General features: G+C 41.3%; 1 protein-coding gene across 2 annotated transcripts in view; it reads right to left on the reverse strand.

Moving 5' to 3' along the window:
* Window positions 1-23,695, reverse strand: part of Arid1a (AT-rich interaction domain 1A) — a 104,352-nt gene that overhangs the window by 31,509 nt on the left and 49,148 nt on the right. For both annotated transcript variants that reach the window (XM_090335492.1, XM_090335491.1), the window contains exon 4: window positions 22,210-22,326. In XM_090335492.1, coding sequence (XP_090191618.1) covers window positions 22,210-22,326 — 117 coding nt within the window. The remainder of the gene's footprint in view (window positions 1-22,209; window positions 22,327-23,695) is intronic.

A 23,695-nucleotide genomic window follows, 5' to 3' on the forward strand; every position in this document is an offset into this window, starting at 1 on the left:
GTATATGTATAAGAATTCATAGAGAAGGTCTTGGGAGATTAAATCTCCAAATTCAAAGGATGTTAAAAAGTAATAGTTTTTCTCTCTCTCCCTTTTGTAAGAAAACAAAACTGACTATATTTAACTGTAAGATGATTCTTTATTCTCATTTAATTTTCAAAATTATCTTCTGATTTAATTTATCAATCTTTTCACATCTGATATCCCTATGCAGCCCAGGATAGCCTCAAACATATTATATAACCCAGAGTGCCTCTGCCTCCCAAGTGATGAGATTTCAGTCATGTGCCACAATGTCCAGCTTCACCCAACATTTTAACAAAGATCAGAAGTTAAATGACTTGCTCAACATACATTATCCCACATCTTTTCATATGCTAAAGGGTATAGTGGTTTTTCTCTTTTTTTTTCCCCCCTCTCCTTCCTTTTTTCTTTTCTTCTCCCACCCCCTCTTTTCTTCTTTTTGAGCAATGTCCTTGGGCTTTCTCAAAGGTAGAGCTCTACCACTTGAGCCACAGCACAACTTCTGTCTTTCTATGTATGTGGTACCAAAGAATCAAACCTAGGTCTTCGTGGATGCTAGGCAAACACTCTTACCACTAGGCCAACCTCGCTACCCCTCACCTTAATTTTTAATTTTTTTTTGCTGGTCCTGGGATTTGAACTCAGGTCCTGGGCCCTGTCTTTGAAATTTCTCAAAGCTAGAGCTCCACTAGTTGAGCCACAGCTTCCGGACTTTTCTGTGTATGTGGTACCAAGGAATCAAATCTAGGGCTTTGTACATGCCTAGGCAATCACTGCTAGGCCTAACTCCCAGCCCTCATTTTTGGAATTTCAAGAGTTAGGGAAAAAAATGATGTGGAATTTAGGGAGTAAATGAAAAGTTAATTTCTATTAAAAAAGGGGTCCTATCTCTACTGGGGATTAAAACCCAGTATTAGCCGGGCAGGTGCAGTGGTTCATGTCTGTAATCCTAGCTATTTGATCCAAGGATCAAGGTTCAAAGTCAGCCCAGCACTAAAGTCCGAGAGACTCTTATCTCCAACTTCAATTAACTACTAGAAAATTGGAAGTGGTGCTGTGGTTTAAGGGGTAGGACGGTAGCCTTGAGCTAAAGAGCTCAGGGACAGTGAACATGCCCAGAGTCCAAGCCTGAGAATGACACAAACAAACAACACCTGTAATCCTAGCCGGTCAAGAGGTGAAATATGAGGATCATAGTTCAAAGTCAGCCTAGGCATTGAAAAAATCCATGAAACTCTTATTTCCAATTAATCACCAGAAAATTGGAAGCAGCACTGTGGCTCCATAGGTAAGCCTTGAGCTGAAGAGCTCAGGGGCAGTGCCCAGGCTGAGTTCAAGCCCTATGAGCCACCAAAAAAAAAAAGTCTGATAAATATTCAATGAATAATCTACCAAGAGAATTGTCTTTAGGTCTAATATGCCCTTCTCTTTCCTTTCATCTCCATCCCTAGCCTACCCAGCACCTGAACTCTAGACCTCTAGACTGAGATCTGACTCGAGTGCTGCCATTTTGGAAAATAACTCCAATCTAGTCAGAAATACAACCTTGAACTTGTGTTGGCAACTTGAGTAAGGCTGTTGTTAGAACTGCAGCAGTGCAGAGAAGCAATGTTCAGAAAAGAGATTACAAAGAGGTGGGCCTCTGTGTGGCTGAAGAAATTTAAGTCTAATTGCAAGAAAACAAGAACTTGCTATTCTAATCTATCTCAGCACAATCTCTTGAGATAGGTCTGACTCTTAGGGTAAAGGCTAAGGGCATAGCTGAGGTGAAAAGGAGGGAGAAAAAGACTGCAGAGGCTGAGAGTCTGGCATAGTGGTAAAGTGCTTGCCTAGCATGCATGAAGACCTGGGTTTGCTTCCTAGGTACCACATATATAGAAAATGCCAGAAGTGGTGCTGTGGCTCAAGTGGTATAGCCCTAGCCTTGAGAAAGCCAAAGGACAGTGCTCAGGCCCTAAGTTCAAGGCCCGGGATAGCTGCCCCCCCCCCCCCCAGACTGCAGAGCTGCTTACATTTCTCCTGCAAACAGTGTGTGTCTTGGCCACTGCAGCAGACATTGATTTTCCAGGGGTCGATATCCTGTTCCCACAGACCTTCTCCATTGGGGGTTTAATCACATAGAATGATCCTGCTCACCATCTTCCCTATGCAACGCCTTTCCCCCACACTGCCACACACAAATAAATAAATAAAAGAAACATTGAACAGATTGACAGATGGGAAAGGAGAGATGAAATGTTACTCCCCAGTAACCCTGAACTCAAGAGAAATTCGAGGAACCAGTTCAAAGGAAGTAAAAACCAGAGAGAAGCCAAAGTTACATGAGGCAGTTCACAAGAAATTACAAGGACAGTTTTATAGGTCCCAAAGAACGTTTTAATGGGTATTTTAATTTGGCATTGCCTAATAACTATAGAGGCTGTTGCAAAGTTGGGACATTATATATATTAAAAAAAAATCTAGGTTTCTAACTTCCCAAAACTATACAGAATGTCCTATAACTCCTGTGAGGCATGAATGGAAACATTGCTCTCCAGCTTGTGCAATCCCCCATGTTACCTGACCATTTCCTGGTCCCCTTCAATGTTTCTCACTTGGGTCAGGTGGAATGAATGTATTTTCCAGTCAATAACTATCTTTTGGCCAAAAATGAACAGAATGTGTTCTAGGGTCACTAGTTAATAGATTAAAATGTGAAAAACTGAAACTGGGTCAGTGCCGGGCCTGAGTTAGAACAGTGCTTATTTATGGAAAGGGGCTATTCTAATCTCAGCAGGAAATAAAGAGCATTGAAAAGTTAGAGAAGGTAAGGAGGAACCACTAATTTTTCAAAGTCAAGCACTCCTTGCTATAATTCTATGATGAAGACCATCTGCTATGTTAGGAACTTTAGCTAGGAAGGAAGAAAAAGAGAAAAGAAAGACTTCTGGGGGGAAAAAGTAAGTTGGGTTCTAGGTATGAGAAGTGAACTAGGGAAAGGGTGCTTGTTGCCTTCCTTAAGTTTCCATATCTATTGGCTTTCCTCTTTACAGCAAACTGAGCTGCTCCTTAGAATTGTAGCAAACAGAAAACAAGCAAGGTCACCTAGGGAAGACAAAGGTGGCATTGAGCTAAACAGTTCTCTAAAGCTCTAAATTTATATTAGCTAGTGGTACTAACAAATAGATCTGACAATCCAAATGGTTAAAATCTGAAAGCAGAAAAGATCACCACTACACTCAAAGAGATGTAAAAGCAAAAGAACTCAGTAAGATTCTCCAAGAAGGCTGGGTACTGGTGGCTCATACCAGGAACCCTACTCAGGAGCCAGTTCAGCCAGGAAAGTCATGAGTCTCCTATGTCTAAATAACCACTCAAAAATCAGAAGTGGTGCTGTGGCCCAAAGTGGTAGCTAACCTTGCGCAGAAGAGCTCAGAGAGAGTATCCAGGCCCTGAGTTCAAGCCCCACAGCTGACCAAAAAAACAGATTCTACAAGAAGGCATGGAAAACACGTAGGGGGAGAATCTACCTCCTCTCCACCTTTTCTTTTTCTTCAGTATTAAGAGTTTGAACTTGGGGCCTTGTGCTTTCTACGCAGACATTTTACCATTTCAGTCATACTCCTAGCCCAAGTGGGTACTCAGGCTTGAATTCAAGGGCATCTATCCTTTAGCTTTTTCTACTCAAGCTGGGGTTCTAGCACATGAGTCACACCTCTATTTTGGACTTTTGCTTGCTAACTGGGAGATAAGTCTTGAAGTATTATCTCCTTGGGGCTGTCTTGAGGTCTCAGCTTGTTAAGTATCTAGGATTACAGGTATAAGCCAACCTCATACCAGCTCCACACTAATTTTTTTTTTGAGGAGAGGGGGAAAAGGGGAGTTTTGGGGTATGAACTCAGGCTCTAGGTACCCTCCTTGAGCTTCTCAAGGCTATCGCTTGAGCCATAGTGCCAGTTCAAGCTTTCCTTGTGTATGTGGTATCAAGGAATCGAATGCAGGGCTTTGTACATGCTAGGCAAGCACTCTACCACTAGGACACACTCCAGATCCTTAAACACATTTTTTTCAGTCATGGGGCTTGAATCTGGGCCTGGGCTCTATTCCTGAGCTGTTCAGCTCAAGGCTATCAAGGCTAGTGCTTTACCACTTGAGCCTCAGTGTCACTTCCGTTTTTTTTTTTTTTTTTTGGGGGGGGGGGGTGGTTAATTGGAGTTAAGAGGTCTCATAGGCTTTAGTGCCCAGGCTGGCATTGAATAGTGATCCACAGAATTCAGCCTTCTTAGTAGCTGGGATTACAGGTTTGCTGAGTTTCTCAAACACTCTTAATAATATTTTTGTTGAACTTTGATCCCTCCTTCTTATTCAAACTTGTCTTCCTTTTCTTTGTGTGTGCCAGTCCTAGGGCTTGAGCTTTAGGGCCTTTCTCAAGGCTATGTATGTGGTACTGAGGAATCGAACCCAGGTGTTCATGCATGCTAGGCAAGCATCTACCACTAGGCCAAACTCCCTGCCCCTTCCCTTTTTCCAGAGAGGAATAAGGAAAGCAAACTTTATTATTTATTCATTCTGGGGCTTTAACTTGGGGGGCCTGGGACCTGTCCTCAGTTATTTTTGCTTAAGGCTAGCGTGCTCTACCATTTTAAGCCAAAAAGCCACTTCTGGTTCTCTGGTGGTTAGTTGGTGACAGGAGTATTATGGACTTCTTACTCTGATGACTTCTGAACTGCTTTCCTCAGATCTCAGCCTCCTGAGTAACTAGTATTGTAGGCATGAGCCACCTGGATCTGGCCAAAGTATTTTTTTTGAATGTGGTATTTTTCATCTTCTGTTGTCTCCCTTCCTTCCTTTTTCTTGTCTTCTGTTTTTTTCAGTGGTAGAGAATGGAACTTAGGACCTCCAATACATTGAACACATACACTATCAAATTAGTACATCTACAATCTCTACCTTAAGATCTTTCTGTAGATCCTTTATATTCTTTTTTTTTTTTTTTTTGCCAGTCCTGGGCTTGAGTTCAGGGCCTGAGCACTGTCCTTGGATTTTCTCAAGGCTAGAGCTCTACCACTTGAGCCTCAACACCACTTCCGGCTTTTTTTTTTCTATGTATGTGGTACCGAGGAATTGAACCTGGGTCTTCATGCAAGCTAGGCAAGCACTTTAACCACTAGGCCAAACTCCTGGCCCTCTGTAGCTCCTTTTAATGAATTGGTCCTAGCAAAATCCATTAGAAGTTAGAGAATCCAGTGTTTTAATTTATAAAAGAACTTGGCTAAGGCCCTTTCATACCTTATGCATATCAGGTACCTTTATGTACCTTAATTTCCTCATGTAAAGTGGGACATGGAAGGTGTGTTGTGGTTGTGTTAGTATGGTAAATATTCTGTTGGATTAGCTCATGTTGTCTCCCTTTTCCCCTTTCCCTAATTGGAGAAGTAAAAAAAAAAAAAAAAAAAAAAAACGAAAAGAAAAAGTACATTTGCAAGATACCCTTGCAGATGAATTTTGGATACAATACAGATTCTGCTAATTAGAAAGCAGACTCATGAGATAAAAGTTTGATGCAGACCATATCTTCTCTCCTTCACTGTTTCTACAGGAGCTTGTAAGTTCTACTTAACTGAACTGGGTACTAGTTGTGGCAGCAACCACTGCTGCTTATTTATTTGTACTGTGGCTAATACTGGGGCTTAAACACTGTTTTCTCAGCTTTTTTGCACTCTACCATTTGAGCCACACCTCTAGATCTGACTTTTTGGCCATTAGTAAGACTCCAATGAACTTTCCTATCTGAACTGGCTTTGAATTGTGATGCTCAGATCTCAGCTAGGAGTATAGTCATGAGCATACTGCCTATTGCTGTTTTTTGGTATCAGTTTACTGAATCTAGAAAAAAAATTGTTGATTTAGTGTACTGTTTGGAGAACAGTCATTCCACAGTGGCTTACTAATGTAGGAATACTAATATGGGTCAAAATGGGTTCTGGTCCTTAAGCCTAAGCCTAGAACATGTCCCCTTTTAAGGATCTTTCCTCTGTAAACTTGGGTTTCTTAGCTCAAACTCTTCTCTAGGCCACGGATCAGTAAAAAAGCACCTCTATCTGATCTAATATTGTTAGATGATCCCAAAAGTAGTTGTGAAAAGATTTACTCACATTCTCTTCTAAGTAGAATACCTTCATTGGAGGAAACTGGTGAGGTGTGAGGCAGGAAGAGGTAAGTATGATGTGTGTGTGTGTGTGTGTGTGTGTGTGTGTGTGTGTGTGTGTGTGTTAGACCTTTAAATGTCTTTGCCCAGGACAGCGGGCTTTATTTCTTCTTCTTCTTCTTTTTTTTTTTCTGACAGTCCTGGGACTTGAACTCAGGCCCTGACCACTGTCCTTGGGCTTTCTCAAGGCTAGAGCTCCACCCGTTGAGCTACAGCACCACTCCTAGCCTTTTCAATGTATATGGTACCAACAAATTGAATCTAGGTCTTCATGTATTCTAGGCAAGCACTCTACCACTAGGCCAAGCTATTTCTTCTTTTCTACAACCTCCATGTACTTTCTCCATTCAGCTACAGAAAAGGAAGGGGGCATGGGAGTTGAATTGTTCACATAAGATGTAAAGCTGAGTCTGTATATACTTTGGCATTTCATTTTCATGTCCTCTTAGGCTATTGTTTTAATGAAAATGGAGCTACCTGCCCAACTCAAAATAAGTATCATCAGAAAGTTGGAGACCAGTGGTTCATGGATGTAATCCTAACCACTTAGAAGGCAAGGATTTGAGAACTGAGATTGAAAGCAATCCTGAGAAGGAAAGTCTATGTGATTTTTATCTTCAGTTAACCACTTAAAGAAGAGAAGTGAAGCTGTGACTCAGGTATTAGAGCTCTTGCCTTGAGCATAAAACCTAAGGGATGGACGGCACTCAGGCTCTGAGCTCAAACCCAGTATCAGCACCAAAAAAGTAAAGGTACCATCTAGATTTTAGGGATGCTTGAGCTAGGTAGGAACCAAATGTCTTTTTTCCATATTAGAAAATGTATTTATATGCTTCAAATAAAAAGAACCAGGGTGGTCAGGAGTGTGGCTTAGCATGCATGAAAGGGTTGGGTTTGATTCCTCAGAACCATAGACATACAAAATGTGGTGCTGTGGCTCTCAAGTGGTAAAATGCTAGCCTCGAGAAAGCTCAAGGACAGTGCTCAGGCCCCTGAGTTCAAGTCTCCAGGGCTAGAAAGAGAGGAAAAGACAGAGAGAGGGAGAAAGGGGGAGAGAGGGAGGGGGCGGGAAGGAGAGGAAGGAGGAAGAGGAGGGGGAGGAAGGAAGGGAGGAAGGAAGGGAGGAAGGAAGGAAGGAAGGAAAGAAGGAAGCAACCAACCAACCAACCAACCAACCAGGGTACATCAGTTCTGACAAGTTTGTGTGAGTTTGGACCAATATATCTTCTTATACAATTTCTGGTCTATAGTTTCCTGCATCAGACTAGAGACAAAAAACATTATAAGTTGGGCAATGGCGGCTCATGTCTGTAATCCTAGCTACTCAGGAGGCAGAGATCTGAGGATCAAGGTTCAAAGCCAGCCTGGGCACTAAAAAGTCCATGTGACTCATCTCCAATTAACCACCAGAAAATTGGAAGTGGCATTATGGTTTTAAGTGGTAAAACACTAGCCTTGAGCTGAAGAACTCAGTAATAGCACCAAGGCCCAGAGTTCAAGCCTCATGATGGAGGTGGGGGGGGGGGGACGACAAGATTAAATTCAAGTGTAGAGATTGGTGGGGAACTGATATTTCTCTAGCGATCGTATTCTAAGGTTCAGCTTCTTAGAGTGAGGTTATTCAGACGAAAACAAAAGGTTCAAGCAAGAGGAATCTGTGTGAGACACACACAGGCAGGAAGCGTAGCTGAGCCACCAGTGTAAGAATAGAAACAGGAAATGGGCCCAGGAACAAGCATGCAGTAATGTGTGGCAAGCAGCACAGGCTCAAGCAGGCACCAGGCAGTATCAGAGCTGAAGTACTATGAGTAACATGAAGAAATGGATTGGTCAGCCTTGCTAGAGACTAAGATTTCTAGAGAAAGATGGCTACATACAAAAGACACTGCTCTGAAAAGTTAGGACAGATGTGGCTGGGAGTAATGAGGGAGGGGGAAGGGTGTGAGAGATTTCCTTCTCAAGATTTTGAGAACATCTGGGCTACAAATCAAGGGAAACAAGCATAGAAAAAGTTGCGTGTACTAACCTCAGTACATTTAACTTCATTGGTTATCAAAATTGTGAGTGGCACTGAGCCACTGGTGGCTTGTGTTTATAATCTTAGTAATCTGGGGATCCCAAGTGAAGTCAACCTGGGTAGAAAAGTCTGTGAGAATCTTATCTCCAATTAACCACCAAAAAGCCAGAAGTGGTACTGTTGCTGTTGCTCAAGTGGCAGACTGCTAGCCTTGAGCACAAAAAACAAACAAACACCAAAACCCCAAAAAACAGGACTTAAGCTCAACACTGACCACTCTCCCCATCAAAACCATAGGCAACAGTTGTCTTTCTCTCTCATCACGAAATAGACAAAAGGAAACAAAAGCTAGTATAGATAATATTAACATCTTTCAGATCTTCTGATTTATTAAGCATTAAAGGATTTGTTGATCCTCCAAAAAAAACCCTAGACAACTAACAGTTAGTCCTGGGATTGAGCTCAGGGCCTGAGCACTGTCCTTGGACTTTCTCAAGGCTAGAGCTCTACCACTTGAGCCTCAGCACCACTTCTGGCTTTTTTTCTATGTATATGGTACTGAGGAATCGAACCTGGGTCTCCGTGCATGCTAAGCAAGCACTCTACCACTAGGCCAAACTCTTGGCCATGGCTTCTTTTTTTTTGATATAAGTTCTCATTATTACTGTTGTTGTTGCTATTATTACCAGTCCTGTGGCTTGAACTCAGGGCCTGGATACTGTCCCTCTCAAGTACTGGGACCATATACTTAAGCTATCAGATATACTTTTGTGTACTCTCAAATAGAAGTACTAAACCAGCCTGGGCAGCAAAGTCCGTGACACTCTTATCTTCAATTAATCATGCAAAGGCTCAGGAATGCTGGGTGCTAGTGGCTCACACTTATAATCCTAGCTACTCAGGAGGCTAACAGCTAAGGATCACGATTTGAAGCCAGCCTGGGGAGTAATGTCTATGAGACTATTATCTTCAATTAATAGACAAAAAACTGGAAGGGGGTGAGGATTGTGGCTCAAGTAGTAGAGTAATAACCTTGAGCACAAAAGCTAAGGGACAGTTTCCAGGCCCCTAGTTCAAACCCAAGGAGAAAAAAAAAACAAAACCAACCAAACAAAAACTGTAAGTAGTGCTGTGGCTCCAAGTGGTAGAATGTTAGCCTTGAACAAAAAGAGTTCAGGGACTGTGCCCAGGCTCTGAGTTCAAGCCCCAGGATTGACAGGAAAAAAAAGGCCCAGGAACAATGCCCAGGCCCAGAATTCAAAAACAGCAACAAAAATAAACAAAACACCAGAGGAATGGTTCAAGTGACAGTAATTGCCTAGCAAATGCAAGGCACCAAGTTCAGGGATACAAATTGAATCTCTACCTTCAAACAAACATAAACTGGAAAGAGATACATACATTACATGGATAATGACAGGTAGACCTAGAAGTTGTGAGGGGCTTAAGGTATAGTCAAGCAATGAGTAATAAGGCTGAGAGAGGCATGCTGAGTTGATTCACCTTAGACTCTGACTACAGATATAAGAAAATCAGTATCCCAAAGACACCCACAAAACTAGTGGTGGTCTTTTACAACCAGAAATTTCAGTAGCAAGAAGCTGATTAAAATTAACACTAGGTAAGACATCGTGCTCTAAGCAGAAAGGCCTATAGAACCATACTTGCTCTCATCCAACACAGGGATACCAAAGAACCAAATGCCAGTCTACATTCAACTTTTTGAGGCTACTCCCTAGTTGGTTCCTCCAAGCAAATGCTATAGGCTTAGACATGGTAAGATAGTTGCCTGTAGGCACCTTTTTCACTTCTCATTTGTGTCTCCACTACAACAGACTCTGAAAAACTAAAATGGAAATCTATCCATTCTTTCCTTTGAGACAAGTCTAGTAAATGTTAAATGGCAAAAAAGATGAGGTTTTTGTCATGGATACAAGGCAAATCATCTATTACTTTGCTATACTAGATAGCATGGTAAAAGCTGGGAATATGGCTTAGTGGTACAGTACTTGTTTAGCATTCATGAAGCCCTCAGTTTGATTCCTCAGTATCACATAAACAGAAAATATTGGAAGTGGTGCTATGACTCAAGTTGCAGAGTGCAAAGCCTTGAGCAAAAGAAGCTCAAGGACAGTCCCCAGGCCTTGAGTTCAAGCCCCTGAACTGGCAAAAAAAAAAAAAAAAAAAGAAAGAAAGGAAGGAAGAAGAGGATGAGGAAGAAGAAGAAGAAAAGAAAGGGAAGGGGAGAGAAAGGGAATACTTCACCTGAAATATCAGAGCTGGATTCAAACCCTAATTTTTTAACTTTTTTTTTTCATATGTATCTAAAACAAGAAAGGGTATTCAGTATATTTAAATCTTGTTCTTCCAGAATTACTTATGTTAACTGAAGCTGTTGTTTTCCTGGCCTTATAGAAACCGCATGACTCTTTTCTATTTCCTCTTTCCAGACCACTGCAATGTAAGCTGTTGCTTAAAGAACATCACATAAGTAAAGACTGAGTGCAAATAGTATAAAGATTGGTTTGAAAACCCAAGATACAAGAGTGTCTATGATTAATTTAAATGGACATTAAAAAACTTGTTCCTACTGTGTGCTGGTAGCTCACAGCTGTAATCCTAGCTACTCAGAAGGCTGAGAGGTATTAAGAGTACAGTTTGAAGCCACATCAGTACCAGGAAAAGTATCTGTAAGACTCTTATCTCCAATTAACCACACACACACACACACACACACACACACACACACACACACACACACACACACACACACACACACACACACACACACACACACACACACACACGGTGTTGTGGCTTAAGCTGTAGAGCACTGGCCTTGAGCACAGACAGATTCACAGACAGTGCCCAGGCCTTGAGTTCAAGTCCCACAATGGACAAGACAAAAAGAAAAAGAAGAAAGAAAGAGTGAAAGAAAGAACGAAAGAGAGAGAAAGAGAGAGAGAGAGAGAGAGAGAGAGAGAGAGAGAGAGAGAGAGAGAGAAAAGAATCGTGTTCCTGTTTAACAACTCATTCCCAGAATTAGTAACAGCCATTCCAGCCAGGCACCAGTGGCTCATGCCTGTAATCCTAGGCAGAGAGATTTTAAGATTAAGGTTTGAAGCCAGCACCAGCAGAATAATATGTGAAACTTTTTTATCTCTGGTTAGCAGTAAAGACCTGGGAGTAGAGTTGTGGTACAAGTGGTGGAGCACAGCCTTGAGCAGAAAAAGCTAAGAAATAGTACCCAGACCCCAAATTCAAGTCCCAGCACTAGCAAATTAAAAAAAAAAAAAAAATACCCCATTTCCTATATGTAGCCAGAAAAAACACAGAACTTCAACTGTAACCTCTTCAGATTGTTTCTAGTCAAGCCTCAATCCTGGGGCTTGAACTCAGGCCTAGATACTGTCCCTAAGCTTTTTTATTTTTTATTTTTATTTTTTGCCAGACCTGGGGGCTAGAGATCAGGGCTTGAGCTCTACCATTTGAGCCTCAGCACCATTTCTGGTTTTTTCTATGTATGTGGTACCGAGGAACTGAACCCAGGTCTTTGTGTATGCTAGGCAAGCACTCAACCACTAGGCCAAACTCCTGGGACTATCCCTGAACTTTTATGCTCCAGACTTTTTGGAAATAAGCCTGAGTTTTGAACAATGATCCCTGATCTCAACATCCAAGTAACTAGTATAACAGGTATAAGCTAATTCTTTTTTCATAACTCCAGAAAAGACATTCCTCTCCCTCCCTCCCTCCCTTCTCTCAGTGCAAGTCCTGGGGCTTGAACTCAGGGCGTGGGCACTGTCCTTGGACACTCTTTGCTCAAGGCAAACACTCTACCACTTGAGCCACAGTGCCACTTCCAGCTTTTTCTGTGTATGTGGCTCCAAGGAATCGAACCCAGGGCTTTGTACATGGTAGGTGAGCATGCTACAAGTAGGCCATGTTCCTAGCACAATGTGTCTCTATTCTCATATAATTTTGATACTCTTTAACTTTGTTTCCTTTCCTTTTTCTTTTTTTTTTTTTTTGTTGGGTGTGGGACTTGAACTCTGGGCCTGGGTGTTGTCCCTGAGCTCTTGATCTCAAGGCTACCGCCCTACCCAACTATTTTAAGCTGGGTGGCTCACACTGCTAATCTTAGTTACTCAGGAGGCTGAGATCTGAGGATTGTGGTTCAAAGCCAGCCCATGCATTAAAGTCCATGAGACTCCAATTAATCATCGCCAGAAAACCAGAAGTGGCACTGTGGCTCCACGGGGAGGGTGGAAGTTGGGATGTGGTTCAAAGTGGTAGAGCACTAGCTTTGAATTGAAGAGCTCAGGGACAGTGCTGAGGCCCAATGTTCAAGCCCCATGCCCTCCCACCCCCCCCCAAAAAAGGATGAAGGCCTAAATTTAATCCCCAGTACAAAACACATAAACCATCCAACAAATATGCACACCAGGTGTAACCCAAGCATTTGAGAGATTTAGGTGAAGCTGGAAGATCATGAAATGAGAAGAGTCTGAGAGCAGCCGAGGCTACACAATGACAGCCTGTCTGTACTTAAACCTATAGACTAGCTGGAGGATTTTAAAATAGGCATATAACTTATCTGTTTTGTTTTTGTCCTCTAGAGATAATGGAATGGGATTTGGAAAGGAAAGTAGAGGAAAAGAAAAAATAGTTAAGAGTCTGTGGGGAGATACCATGTAAGAGAAGAGTCTGTGGTGAGAGACCATGTAAGAGGTAATGGGGGATTTAGGGGAGGGAGGAGTGGGGAAGGACAAAGGTAACCAGACCCAAATGACATTTATGAGATAGACTTGCATTGGGGTTCAGCTGTGTTAATGGAAACAATCCAGTGAACTGCATGGCAGAGCAGAGGAGAGCTCTCAGTGATCCTAACAGTGCAATGCTGCTTCAACCCAGGAATAATCTGCTTTGAGCTCTCCACTGCAAGGAAGTCTCTTAAAGACTTCCTTCCCATAATGTGTAGAAACAAAAATCTCTTCTACCCAGTGTGCTTGAGATCACCAATAGTACCACACCTTGAATTACCAATGCAGCTTCCTAGTCTAGTACTTTTATGCACTTTCATAGGTCCAGGCACTGAATGTTATTAAAATCATTTTCTATATATATATATACACACGAGTGTGCATACTGCTCCTGGAGCTTGAACTGCGGAGCCTGAGTCTCTGAGCATTTCTGCTCAAGGTCAAACACTGTACCCGTTGACTCACAACTCCACTTCCTGCGCTTTTTGGTGATAAACTGGAGATGTCTCACACACTTTCCAGCCTGGTCTGGCTTTAAATTGCAATCCTCAGATCTCAGCCTTCCATGTAATGATGTGTGAAGCTGGGTGTTAGTGGCTCACGTCTATAATCCTAGTTACTCAGGAGGCCAAGATCTGAGGATAGCAGACAAAAGCCAGCCCATGCACTTAAGTCCACGAGACTCTTACCTCTGATTAACCACCAGAAAACCAGAAATAGTGTTGTGCTCAAGGGGTAGAGCATTAGCCTGAAGAGCTTAGGGACAGTGCCCAGGTAAATAGGCGTTAGCCACTAGTACCTAGCTCTATGTAATTTTTAATTTAAGCTAACTATCTAAGAAGCACTATTTAACTCTCCATATTTGGGCTTTTAACTCCTGTATCCTTCATCATTCAATCACAGGCACATTTCCAATATTGCATGTTTTGTGCGTGTATGTATAAAATATATACTTACATATATGTTTTTGTTTGATTGTTTTGGCCAGTCCTGGTACTTGAACGGAGGATCTGGGCACTGTTCTTGGGCTTTCTCAAGGCTAATGTTCTTAACACTTAAGCCACAGTACCACTTCCAGCTTTTTCTGTATATGTGCTACTGAGGAATTGAACCCAGGGCTTCGTGCATTCCAGGCAAGCACTCTACCCTAAGGCCATACTCCCATCCCTTTCTATGCTACTTTATACACACATACACACACACACACACTATATATATATATATATATATATATATATGCTAGCAATGAGAGTTGAACTCAAGTCCTGGGTGCTATCCTTTAGCTTTTTTGCTCAAGGCTGGTGCTCTACCACTTCAGCCACAGTTTCACTTCTTTTATATTTTAGGGGAAAAGTTTGTGTGGGAGTAGTTGGGGAAAGGGAATAAACAATAAAAGAGAGGGGAACAAAGAGAAGATGGGCCCACTGATATAGTATTTTGTATGCATGTATAAAAAGCCATAATGAAAACCATTTTTAATTGAAACTGCTTTGTATAACTAAAGGTAATTTAAAAAATAAAAGACAAAATGTAAATTCCTAAAATGTTACTTAATAAGAAAAATCAGGGTCTATGTATTATTTTAGGAAAACCACATAGACTGGAATAAATAGAAGCACTTTTTTCTTTCTCAGGATTGAGTAGAGGTGGCTTATTTTGTAATTCTCACTACCTGGGAGCCTGGCATCAGGAGGATTACAGTTCATGGTCAATACAAGAAGACTCAGATACCTTCTCAACCAATAGCTGGATGTAGTGGTACCTGCCTGCATCCCCAAGCTACCTCAGAAGCTTAGAACAGGACGATAGCTATTCTAGGGCCATCTTAGGCTAAAGAAGACTCCCCCCTCCACAGGAGGAGGGTTGGACACAGTGGTGCTTTCTAAAAACTAATCTTTCTAAAAACTAATACAGACAAAAAAGCAAAGCATTTTTTCTTTCTTTCTTTTTTTTTAAATGATAGGGAGTTGTTTTGTAGCCCAGTCTATCCTCAAACTCAAGATCATCCTACATCTTTATACATAAACCTCTCCAATACTGGAATTACAGTTCTATACCACCATACCCAGCCAAGTAGGCACAACTCCATGTTATTCTCAAAAATTACTATCATGCTTGGTGTGGCAGCTCACACCTGTAATCCTAGGGATTCAGGAGGCTGAGATCTGAGGATCCTAGTTCTAAGATAGTCTGGGCATTAAAAAAAAAAAAAGTCCCATGAGACTCTTATCTCCAATTAATCACTGGAAAACAGGAAGTGGCATTGTGGCTCAAGGAGTAGGGCATTGCCTTGAGCTAAAGAACTCAGGGACAACACCCAGGCCCAGAGTTCAAGTCTGACTGACAAAAAAACAAACAAAAAAAAAAACAACAAAAAACTATCATTGGATTGGATCGGGAGTATGGCCTAGTGGTACAGTACCTGCCCAGCATGCACAAAGCCCTGGGTTCAATTCCTCAGTACCATATACACAGAAAAAGCCAGACGTGGTGGTGTGGCTCAAGTCTGAAGAGTGTTGGCCTTGAGAAAGCTCAAGAACAGTGCCCAGACCCTGAGTTCAGTTCCCAGGACTGGCAAAAGAAAAAAATCATCTTCAGGAAGTTATCAATATTCAAATCAGTCCCTTAAATGAAGAAAATTAAAGAGAAATCCAGAGGACTGGCTCACTTGCCCTTTGCTTGGCACAATTTTCTGGCAAGGGACAATCATATATTTATAGCTTCATTTGTGAGCCATACAAAAGTATGAAACAGCTGGGCATGGTGGCTCAAGCCTGTAATCCTAGCTACTCAGGAGACTGAGATCTGAGGATCAAGGTTCAAAGACAGCCCGGGCACAAAAGGACATGAGACTCTTGTTTCCAATTAACCTCCAGAAAATGGGAAGTGAGGCTTGGCTCGAGGGTACGGAGGTAGCCTTGAGATGAAGAGCTCAGGGACAGCGCCCAGGCGGAGTTCAAGCCTCATGACCCATCCAAAAAAAAAAAAAAAAAAAGTATGGATACAAACAGACAGGCTACAGGAACCAAGCAAGAATCATTCAAGAAATGATTCTGAGGGTCTTATACGCCCCCGGGCTAGACTAGACAATCATCTTTCCTGCCCTCCAGGAACACATTCAACACTGAACTGTTCTCTGTGTGTGCATAAAAGTGCACACCTGAGTGGTCGTTGGGCTTCAACTCTACCTGGGGTGCTATCCCACATCATTTTTGCACAAGGCTTGAGCTCTACCAATGAACCGCAGTTCCTGTTCCACTTTTTTGGTGGTTAACAGATCAAGGTCTCATGGACTTTTCTGCCCCAGTTAGCTTTGAATTAGTTCCTCAGATCTCAAGCCTCCTGAGTAACTGATATTATAAGCACAAGTTATTAGCACCTAACATGCACTTTTTAAAAATGATAAAAAAGGGCCAGGAGTTTGGCCCAGTGGTAGAATGCTTGCCTAACATGCACGAAGACCCAGGTTCAATTCCTCAGTACCACATACATAGAAAAAAGGCAGAAACGGTGCTGAAGCTCAAGTGGTAGACCTCTAGCCTTGAGAAAAAGAACCCGAAGACAGTGCTCAGGCCCTGAGTCCATGACCAGGACTGGCAATAAACAAACAAACAAATAAATATCACCTTTAATAAATGAAATCAGAATAGAATTTATTTAAGCTGAGTCCTGAAGCTTGACTAGGAGTTTTTTGAGGAAATGATCTTTACTATGTAAATGGACATAAAGGGATCAATATGAGAATAATGTGATTCAAAGGGAGGAGTAGGGTTGGGAATGTGGCTTAGTGCTTCCTTAGTATACATAAAGCCCTGAGTACCACAGAAACAGAAAAGCCAGAAGTGGCACTATGGCTCAAGTGGTAGATTGCTAGCCTGGAGTAAAGGAAGCTCAGAGACGGTACCCAGGCTCTGAGTTCATCAAGCCCTAGGACTGCCCCCCAAAAAAAGAAAAAAGAAAGATAGATAGGGAGGTAAGTAGAGGGAAGGTGGGGGAATAGCCAGGTACTGGTAGCTTATGCATGTAATCCTAGATACTCAGGAGAGTGAGATCTGAAGATCCTGGTTCAAGGTCAGCACAGGCAAGGAAGTCCAGAGACTCTTATCTCCAATTAATTACATAAAAAGCTCGAAGTGGCTATGTGACTCAAGCAGTAAGAGTGCTAGCCTTGAGCAAAAGGAGCCTAGGTACAGTTCCCAGGTGCAGAGTTCAAGCCTGAGGACCATGGGGAAAATATGTATACCCAAAGTTATGAAAGTATAAAATACACAAGAGGATTCAGAGACATGGACAGAAATTTGAGAGCCAGACAAGATAAAAGCAGATTAAAGCACAAGTTTTCAAAGTGCCATTTCTGGTCCTGCAGCAGCAGAATCAGCAAGAAACCTGATGTTCATTCTCAAGCTCTGCTTTGGATCTAGTGGATCAGAAAACTGGTAGAGAGTGAAATAATCTGTGGTTTTGACATGCAGGATTTGGGATTTTATTCTATAATTAATGAAAAGAGTCTTAAATATTGGGAGAACATGATCAGTGTAATAGCAGCTAAATGGTTTAACAATAGCTGAGCAAAAATTCTTCAGAATATTAATGAGGGTCAAAATCCTAATATCTTTAGATAGAGGCAGGTAAGGTGAGCGACATAAAACTAAAAGTATGTAATCCTAGCTACTTAAGAGGTTGAAACTTAAGGATTGTGGTTTGAAGTCAGCCCTAGCAGAGAAGTCCAAGAGACTCTTACCACCAATTAACCACCAAAACCAACCAAACAAATAAAAAACAAAACCAACCAAACAAAAAGCAGGATGTGAAGCTGTGGCAAGTGATAAGAGTAGTAGTAGCTTTGAGCAATAAAGCTGAGATACAGCACCCGGGCCATGAGTTCAAGGCCCAGGACTAGAACCAAAAGTAAAACAAGGGGCTGGGAGTTTGGCCTAGTGGTAGAGTGCCTGCCTAGCATGCCCAAGACCCGTGTTCGATTCCCCAGTACCACATACACAGAAAAAGCCAGAAATGGTGCGGTAGCTCAGAGTAGAACACGAGCCTTGAGGAAAGCCCAAGGACAGTGCTCAGGCCCTGAGCTGAAGCCCAGGATTGGCAAAAAAAAAAAAAAAAAGTAAAACAAAACAAAACAAACAACAACAGCAATAAACCTTGAAACTAAAAGCGCTGCTATCTAGTGAGGACAGAATCCACTCTGGAACACTTAAGTATCATATAAATCCTTTAGTGAAGGAATGTATTGGCAAGCTTGGTGGTACTTTTTTTTTTTTTTTTTTGGGGGGGGGGTCGGTTATGGGGCTTGAATTCAGGGCCTGGACATTGTCCCAAAGCTCTTTTTCTCACAGTGGAGCCACATCTCCACTTCCAGTTTTTAAGTGGTTAATTGGAGATAAGAGTGTCACTGGGACTTTTCTACCCAGGCTGACATGGAACCATGATCTTCAGATCTTAGCCTCTTGAGTAGCTAGGATTGCCAGTGTGAAGCACTGGCACCCAGCAGTGGTGGTTCTTTAACACAAGTGGTCAGTAGGGAAAAGGTTCTCGTAGGAAATGTAACATGAATCCAAAATTTATGAAAATAACTTTGGTTCCTTGGCTCAAAAGAAGATGAAAAGCAGTTCAAAAACTAAGATGTTATTAGTTTAGTTAGTTATCTTCTACACAAAGCTTCTACCACAGAGAAAATGAAACTTCTGGATGATTTCCTAGCAAAAACTTAAGCTTGAGAGTAGTTTTTGTTTTGGAATTCCCAAGAACAACATTCTGTAGGCCTACAAGGTTATAGAAGGTCAAATCAAGAGCTCTTGGATTCCAAGTCCTTAGGAAACACATGACATGTCTGCTTATGTACATTCTTAAAACTGAAAAAATATGCTGGGCGCGGTGGCTGTAATCCTAGCTGCTCAGGAGGTTGAGATCTGAGGACCATGTTCAAAGCCAGCCTATGCACTAAAGGTTCAAGAGGGCTGGGAGTTTAGCCTAGTTAGTGGTAGTGTTTGCCTAGCATGCACGAAGACTCGGGTTTGATTCCATTGTACCACATACATAGAAAAAGCCAGAAATGATGCTGTGGCTCAAGTGGTATAGCTCTGCCCTTGACAAAGCCCAAGGATAGTGCCCAGGCCCTAACTTAAAGGCCCAGGACTGGCAAAAAATTAATAAAAAATCAAGAGACTCATCTCAATTAATCACCAGAAAAGTAGAAGTGGCACTGTGGCTCAAGGCATAGGGCAATAGCCTCGAGCTGAAGAGCTCAGGGACAATGCCCATGCCCCCGACAAAAAAAAAAAAAAAAAAAAAAAAATCAAAAACTGAAAAATACTATATATATATTTATCAAAAAATGTCATCATGTAAGTACTGGTGGCTCATGCCTATAATCCTAGCTACTCAGGAAGATGAGATCTGAGAACTGTAGTTCAAAGCTAGCCCAAGCAAGAAAGTCTGTGAGATTTTTATCTGCAATTAGCCACCAGAAAATTGAAAGTGGTTCCAAGTGGTTAGGGGCTAGTCTTGAGTAAAAAAGAGCTGGTGGAAGGAGGGAAGGAGTTTGGTCTAATGGTAGAGTGCTTGCCTAGCATGCACGAAGACCCAGGTTTGATTTCTCCATACCACATACATACATAGAAAAGCTGGAAGTGATGCTGTAGCTCAAGTGGTAGAGCTCTAGCTTTAGAAAGCCAAGGACCGTGCCCAGGCCCTGAGTTCAAGCCCCAGGACTGGCAAAAAAAAAAAAAAGGGGGGGAAAAAACCCTATATAAAGTGAATTGAGGATGCAGAAAAAGACTGTAATACATTAATGAGAAGGGAATAAAGAAAGACTGCTTTATTTTATGACATCATTTCCTCCTAATTGCAGTCTCTAAAAGGCACAGCCTGATAGAGGCTAGATCTTGGGCTCAGAAGCCTATAATCCTAGCCTGAGATTTGAGGATTACAATTCAAAGCCAACCTGTACAGAAAAGTTCTTTAAATTTTAAAGGATTTAAAAATTAAATTTAAATTCTTTAGACTCTTAACTTAAACTCTTTGTTTAAATCAGCAAAAGGCCACAAGGCAGGGAATGCCAAGCAATCAAGCCCCAGTATTGGCACAAAACAAGAAAATAAAGTTCTGTCAAGTATGGCTCAAGAGGTAGAGCACCAGCCTTGAGCTTGGCAGCCAGGAAATTAATTTTTTTTAATGATCAAACTGTAATTTTATAACCAAAATGGGATTTAAAACAGAGGGTAGACTATCTAGGAATGCATCAAACTATATTATTTATGTATTTATTTAATCAGTCATGGGGGTTGAACTTAGGATTTGGGAGCTATCCCTGAGCTTTTTCACTCAAGGCTAGTGCTTTGTCCCTATGAACTACAGTGTCACTTCCAGTTTTTCTGGTAGTTAATTGGAGATAAGAGTCTTGTGGATTTTCCTGACAGGGCTTGCTTCAAATCACAGTCCTCAGATCTCAGCCTCCTGAGTAGCTAGGATTTACTCTCCAGTGCTCAGCCACCAAATTTTACAGTATTTATGTGTCTTAATAGATTAACTTTTGAGATCCTGAGATATAAGCCAAGAATTGAACAATTGGTATTAACTACCTTTCAGCCTATCAAGCAGTTCCTGTGTCCTGTGTGATGATGAATGTAAAGGGTCTATCATCAAGCTTTCTTCTATTAACCTCCTTAATGTTAATGATCACAAATGAAGTAAAGTTCACTTTTACAGATATACAAACTAAGCTATAGGGAAACTGATTTGTCCAAGCTACAAAGCTAGTAGCAAAAACAAAATGCAGACTCAAGACTAAGCTTTTTTTCTTTCCTTTTTTTTTTTGTTTTCTTTCTTTTTTGGCACTGACTTGAGCCTAAACTTTTCTTTTCTTGGGTGGGGGTTGGGGGGCCGGGGGTCCAAGACTTAGTACCTCAACTCAACCTCACTGGATAACTAGTGTTCTACCAACAGGGCCATGCCTCTAGCCAAACTCTAGTCCAAACTTTGAATTACCAGACTATACAGCTTTTATTAGAATATGATCAATTCATCCCATAAACACAAAAGAACCTATTCACATAAAAGCACCACTAGAAAAACTGCTTTTATTCCATCCTACATTCACTGTAACAACACTAACTTGTATTTATCCAAGGATCATACCTCTAAAGTCTTCAGGTATAAAACAGACCTTTGGGAATAATGTCAAAAGATAAAGACAATCCTTCACAAGATTAAAGGAAAAAAACAAAAACAAAATTGAAACCAATAACCAAACAAAAATGGAGACATACTTCTAACATCTTCATCTTTGTGAATCCATGCCTAAAAAGCCCAAGGTTTTAAAATTCTTTCATCATATTTATTGCAGAAAAATAATATACAAAGATATTTACAAAACAATCATAAAAATATGAATGCATCTAGATACTGAATCTATTTGCATTTTACCATGGGTTATCAATAACTAAACAGAATGTCCCTCTTTTCTTTTTTTTGTAGTTTAGTCCTCCCGCCCCTGGAAGAACAAAAAAAGGGAATTTAACTATGATTTTGCAGGCGGCAATGATACCAGCGATTTTATTTTTCAAAGTGTTTTATAAGCCCTCCCTTTGTTGCCATGTTAAAATAAAGGAAGTCTGCTTTTCCGTTCAGTGCAAAGTCCAGGATTCTAAAAGAAAAGGGGCAAAAACCTAAAAACAAAACTCCAAACAGGTCCAAACCTATTCTTTAAGGAGGTAAAAAGACTGGACATTCTACAAAGTCTAGGAATTATATTTAAAATTTGAACATGAGGGGAAAAGGAAAGTGGGAGAAAAACATGGGAAGGGGTAACAATGTTCCAGAAGTAATATACCCACTACCTGATGAATGTAACTGTAACCCCTTGGTACATCACCCCACAATAAAATAATAAAATTTGTGGGGCCAGGAGTTTGGTCTAGTGGTAGAGTGCTTGCCTAGCATACACAAGACCCAGGTTCAATTCTTCAGTACAACATACATAGAAAAAGAGCCAGAAGTGGTGCTATGGCTCAAGTGGTAGAAAACCCAAGGACAGTGCTCAGGCCCTGACAACAAGCCTAGGACTGGCCAAAAAAAAGTTTTTTTTTGAACATGAAATCAAGGAATAGATTATTCATCCAAAAAACATACACAAACACGGGAAAACCCCCCCAAAGATTTTGTTTCCTTACTGTCCAATCCATCTTTAGAGTGTCAAAAATACTCACAGGCAAGCTGGAGGGTCTTGACTGAAGGCTCAAGTTCATATCTTCTTGCCCTCCTTTACTAGAGGTCATTGAGGGGGCTGAGGATGCCTGAGACCCAAATGAATCTTGAGAAAGCTCCTAAAAAAAGAAAAATAAAAACAATCAATGTCAGGACTCCTTCACTTTAGAGTTCTGATACCTGACGTGAGAAAATACCCAATTGTGAACAGTGTCCAAATAAATGATAAAGTCTAGCTAACTGCAAGTTATATTTGCCAAGGAATAAGACCAATTTTTAGAACAACTTATGATAGAATCTGCTTACTTCAAAGATACTGCCTTGGAATGAGTAATTTAAACAAGATGCCACCAATGAACTTGGCATCACTCACTCATATGGCTCAGTTGAATGCGAGAGGTTCACACCTATAATCCTAACTACTTGAAAGGATGAGTGAGATATAGAAGATTAAAGTTTTAAAAGTTGGGGCTGGGAGTTTGGCCTAGTGGTAGAGTGCTTGCCTAGCACACACAAAGACCCAGGTTCAATTCCTCGGTACCACATACATAGAAAAAAGCTGGAAGTGGTGCTGCGGCTCAAGTGGTAGAGCTCTAGCCTTGAGAAAGCCTAAAAACAGTGCTGAGGCCCTGTGCTCAAACCCAGGACTGGCAAAAAAAAAAAAAAAAAAAAAAAAAGTTTATGGGGACATCTCCCAAATGGGCAGTAGCAGACGAGGCTGGAGGCCTGGTATATCACCAACCAAGCAACTGCTGATTCCCTGAGTTGAAATCCCAGTATGGCGAAGAGGAAAAAAGAAAACAAGCTAACAAAAAGCCCAAATTACAATTTTTTAGGTTTCATTATCTACATCTTGCTCACCAAATAGGGGCCCAAAGTTAATTTTTGCTTTATCCATTACTATTTTTAGGCTTCATTATCTATGTCTTGCTCACTAGGTATAACCCCAAGGAAATTTTCACTTCTTCCTAAAATAAAATTCAGGAGCTAGATACAGGTGGCTCAGGTCTATAATCCTAGCTACTCAGAAGGCTAACACTTGAGGATCAGATTTGAAGCCAATACATAAGATTCTTATCTCCAATTAACCACCAAAATATCTGGGTGTAAAAATGTGGCTCATGTAGTGGAGCACCAACCTAGAAGGAAAAAGCCAAGAGCAGTGAGTATAAGGCCCTTAGTTCAAGCCCCAGTATCAGCACAAAAACAAACAAAAAATTATTTATTTACTGTACCAGTACTAGGGCTTGAACTCAAGCCCTGGATAGTGTTCCTTTATCAGGTTTCAAACTTATTTTTTAAAAAGTAAGATGATGGGCCCAGGAGTTTGGCCTAGTGGTAGATTGCTTGCCTATCATGCACAAACACCCCAGATTCAATTCCTCGGTACCACATAGCATAGAAAAAGCTGGAAGTGGTGTTGTGGCTCAAGTAGTAGAGCTCTAACCTTGAGAAGCCCAATGACAGTGCTCAGGCCCTGAGTTTAAG

Source organism: Megascapheus bottae, chromosome 6 (genome assembly GCF_031878675.1).
Source record: "Megascapheus bottae isolate mThoBot1 chromosome 6, mThoBot2.hap1, whole genome shotgun sequence".
Lineage (NCBI taxonomy): Eukaryota > Metazoa > Chordata > Mammalia > Rodentia > Geomyidae > Megascapheus > Megascapheus bottae.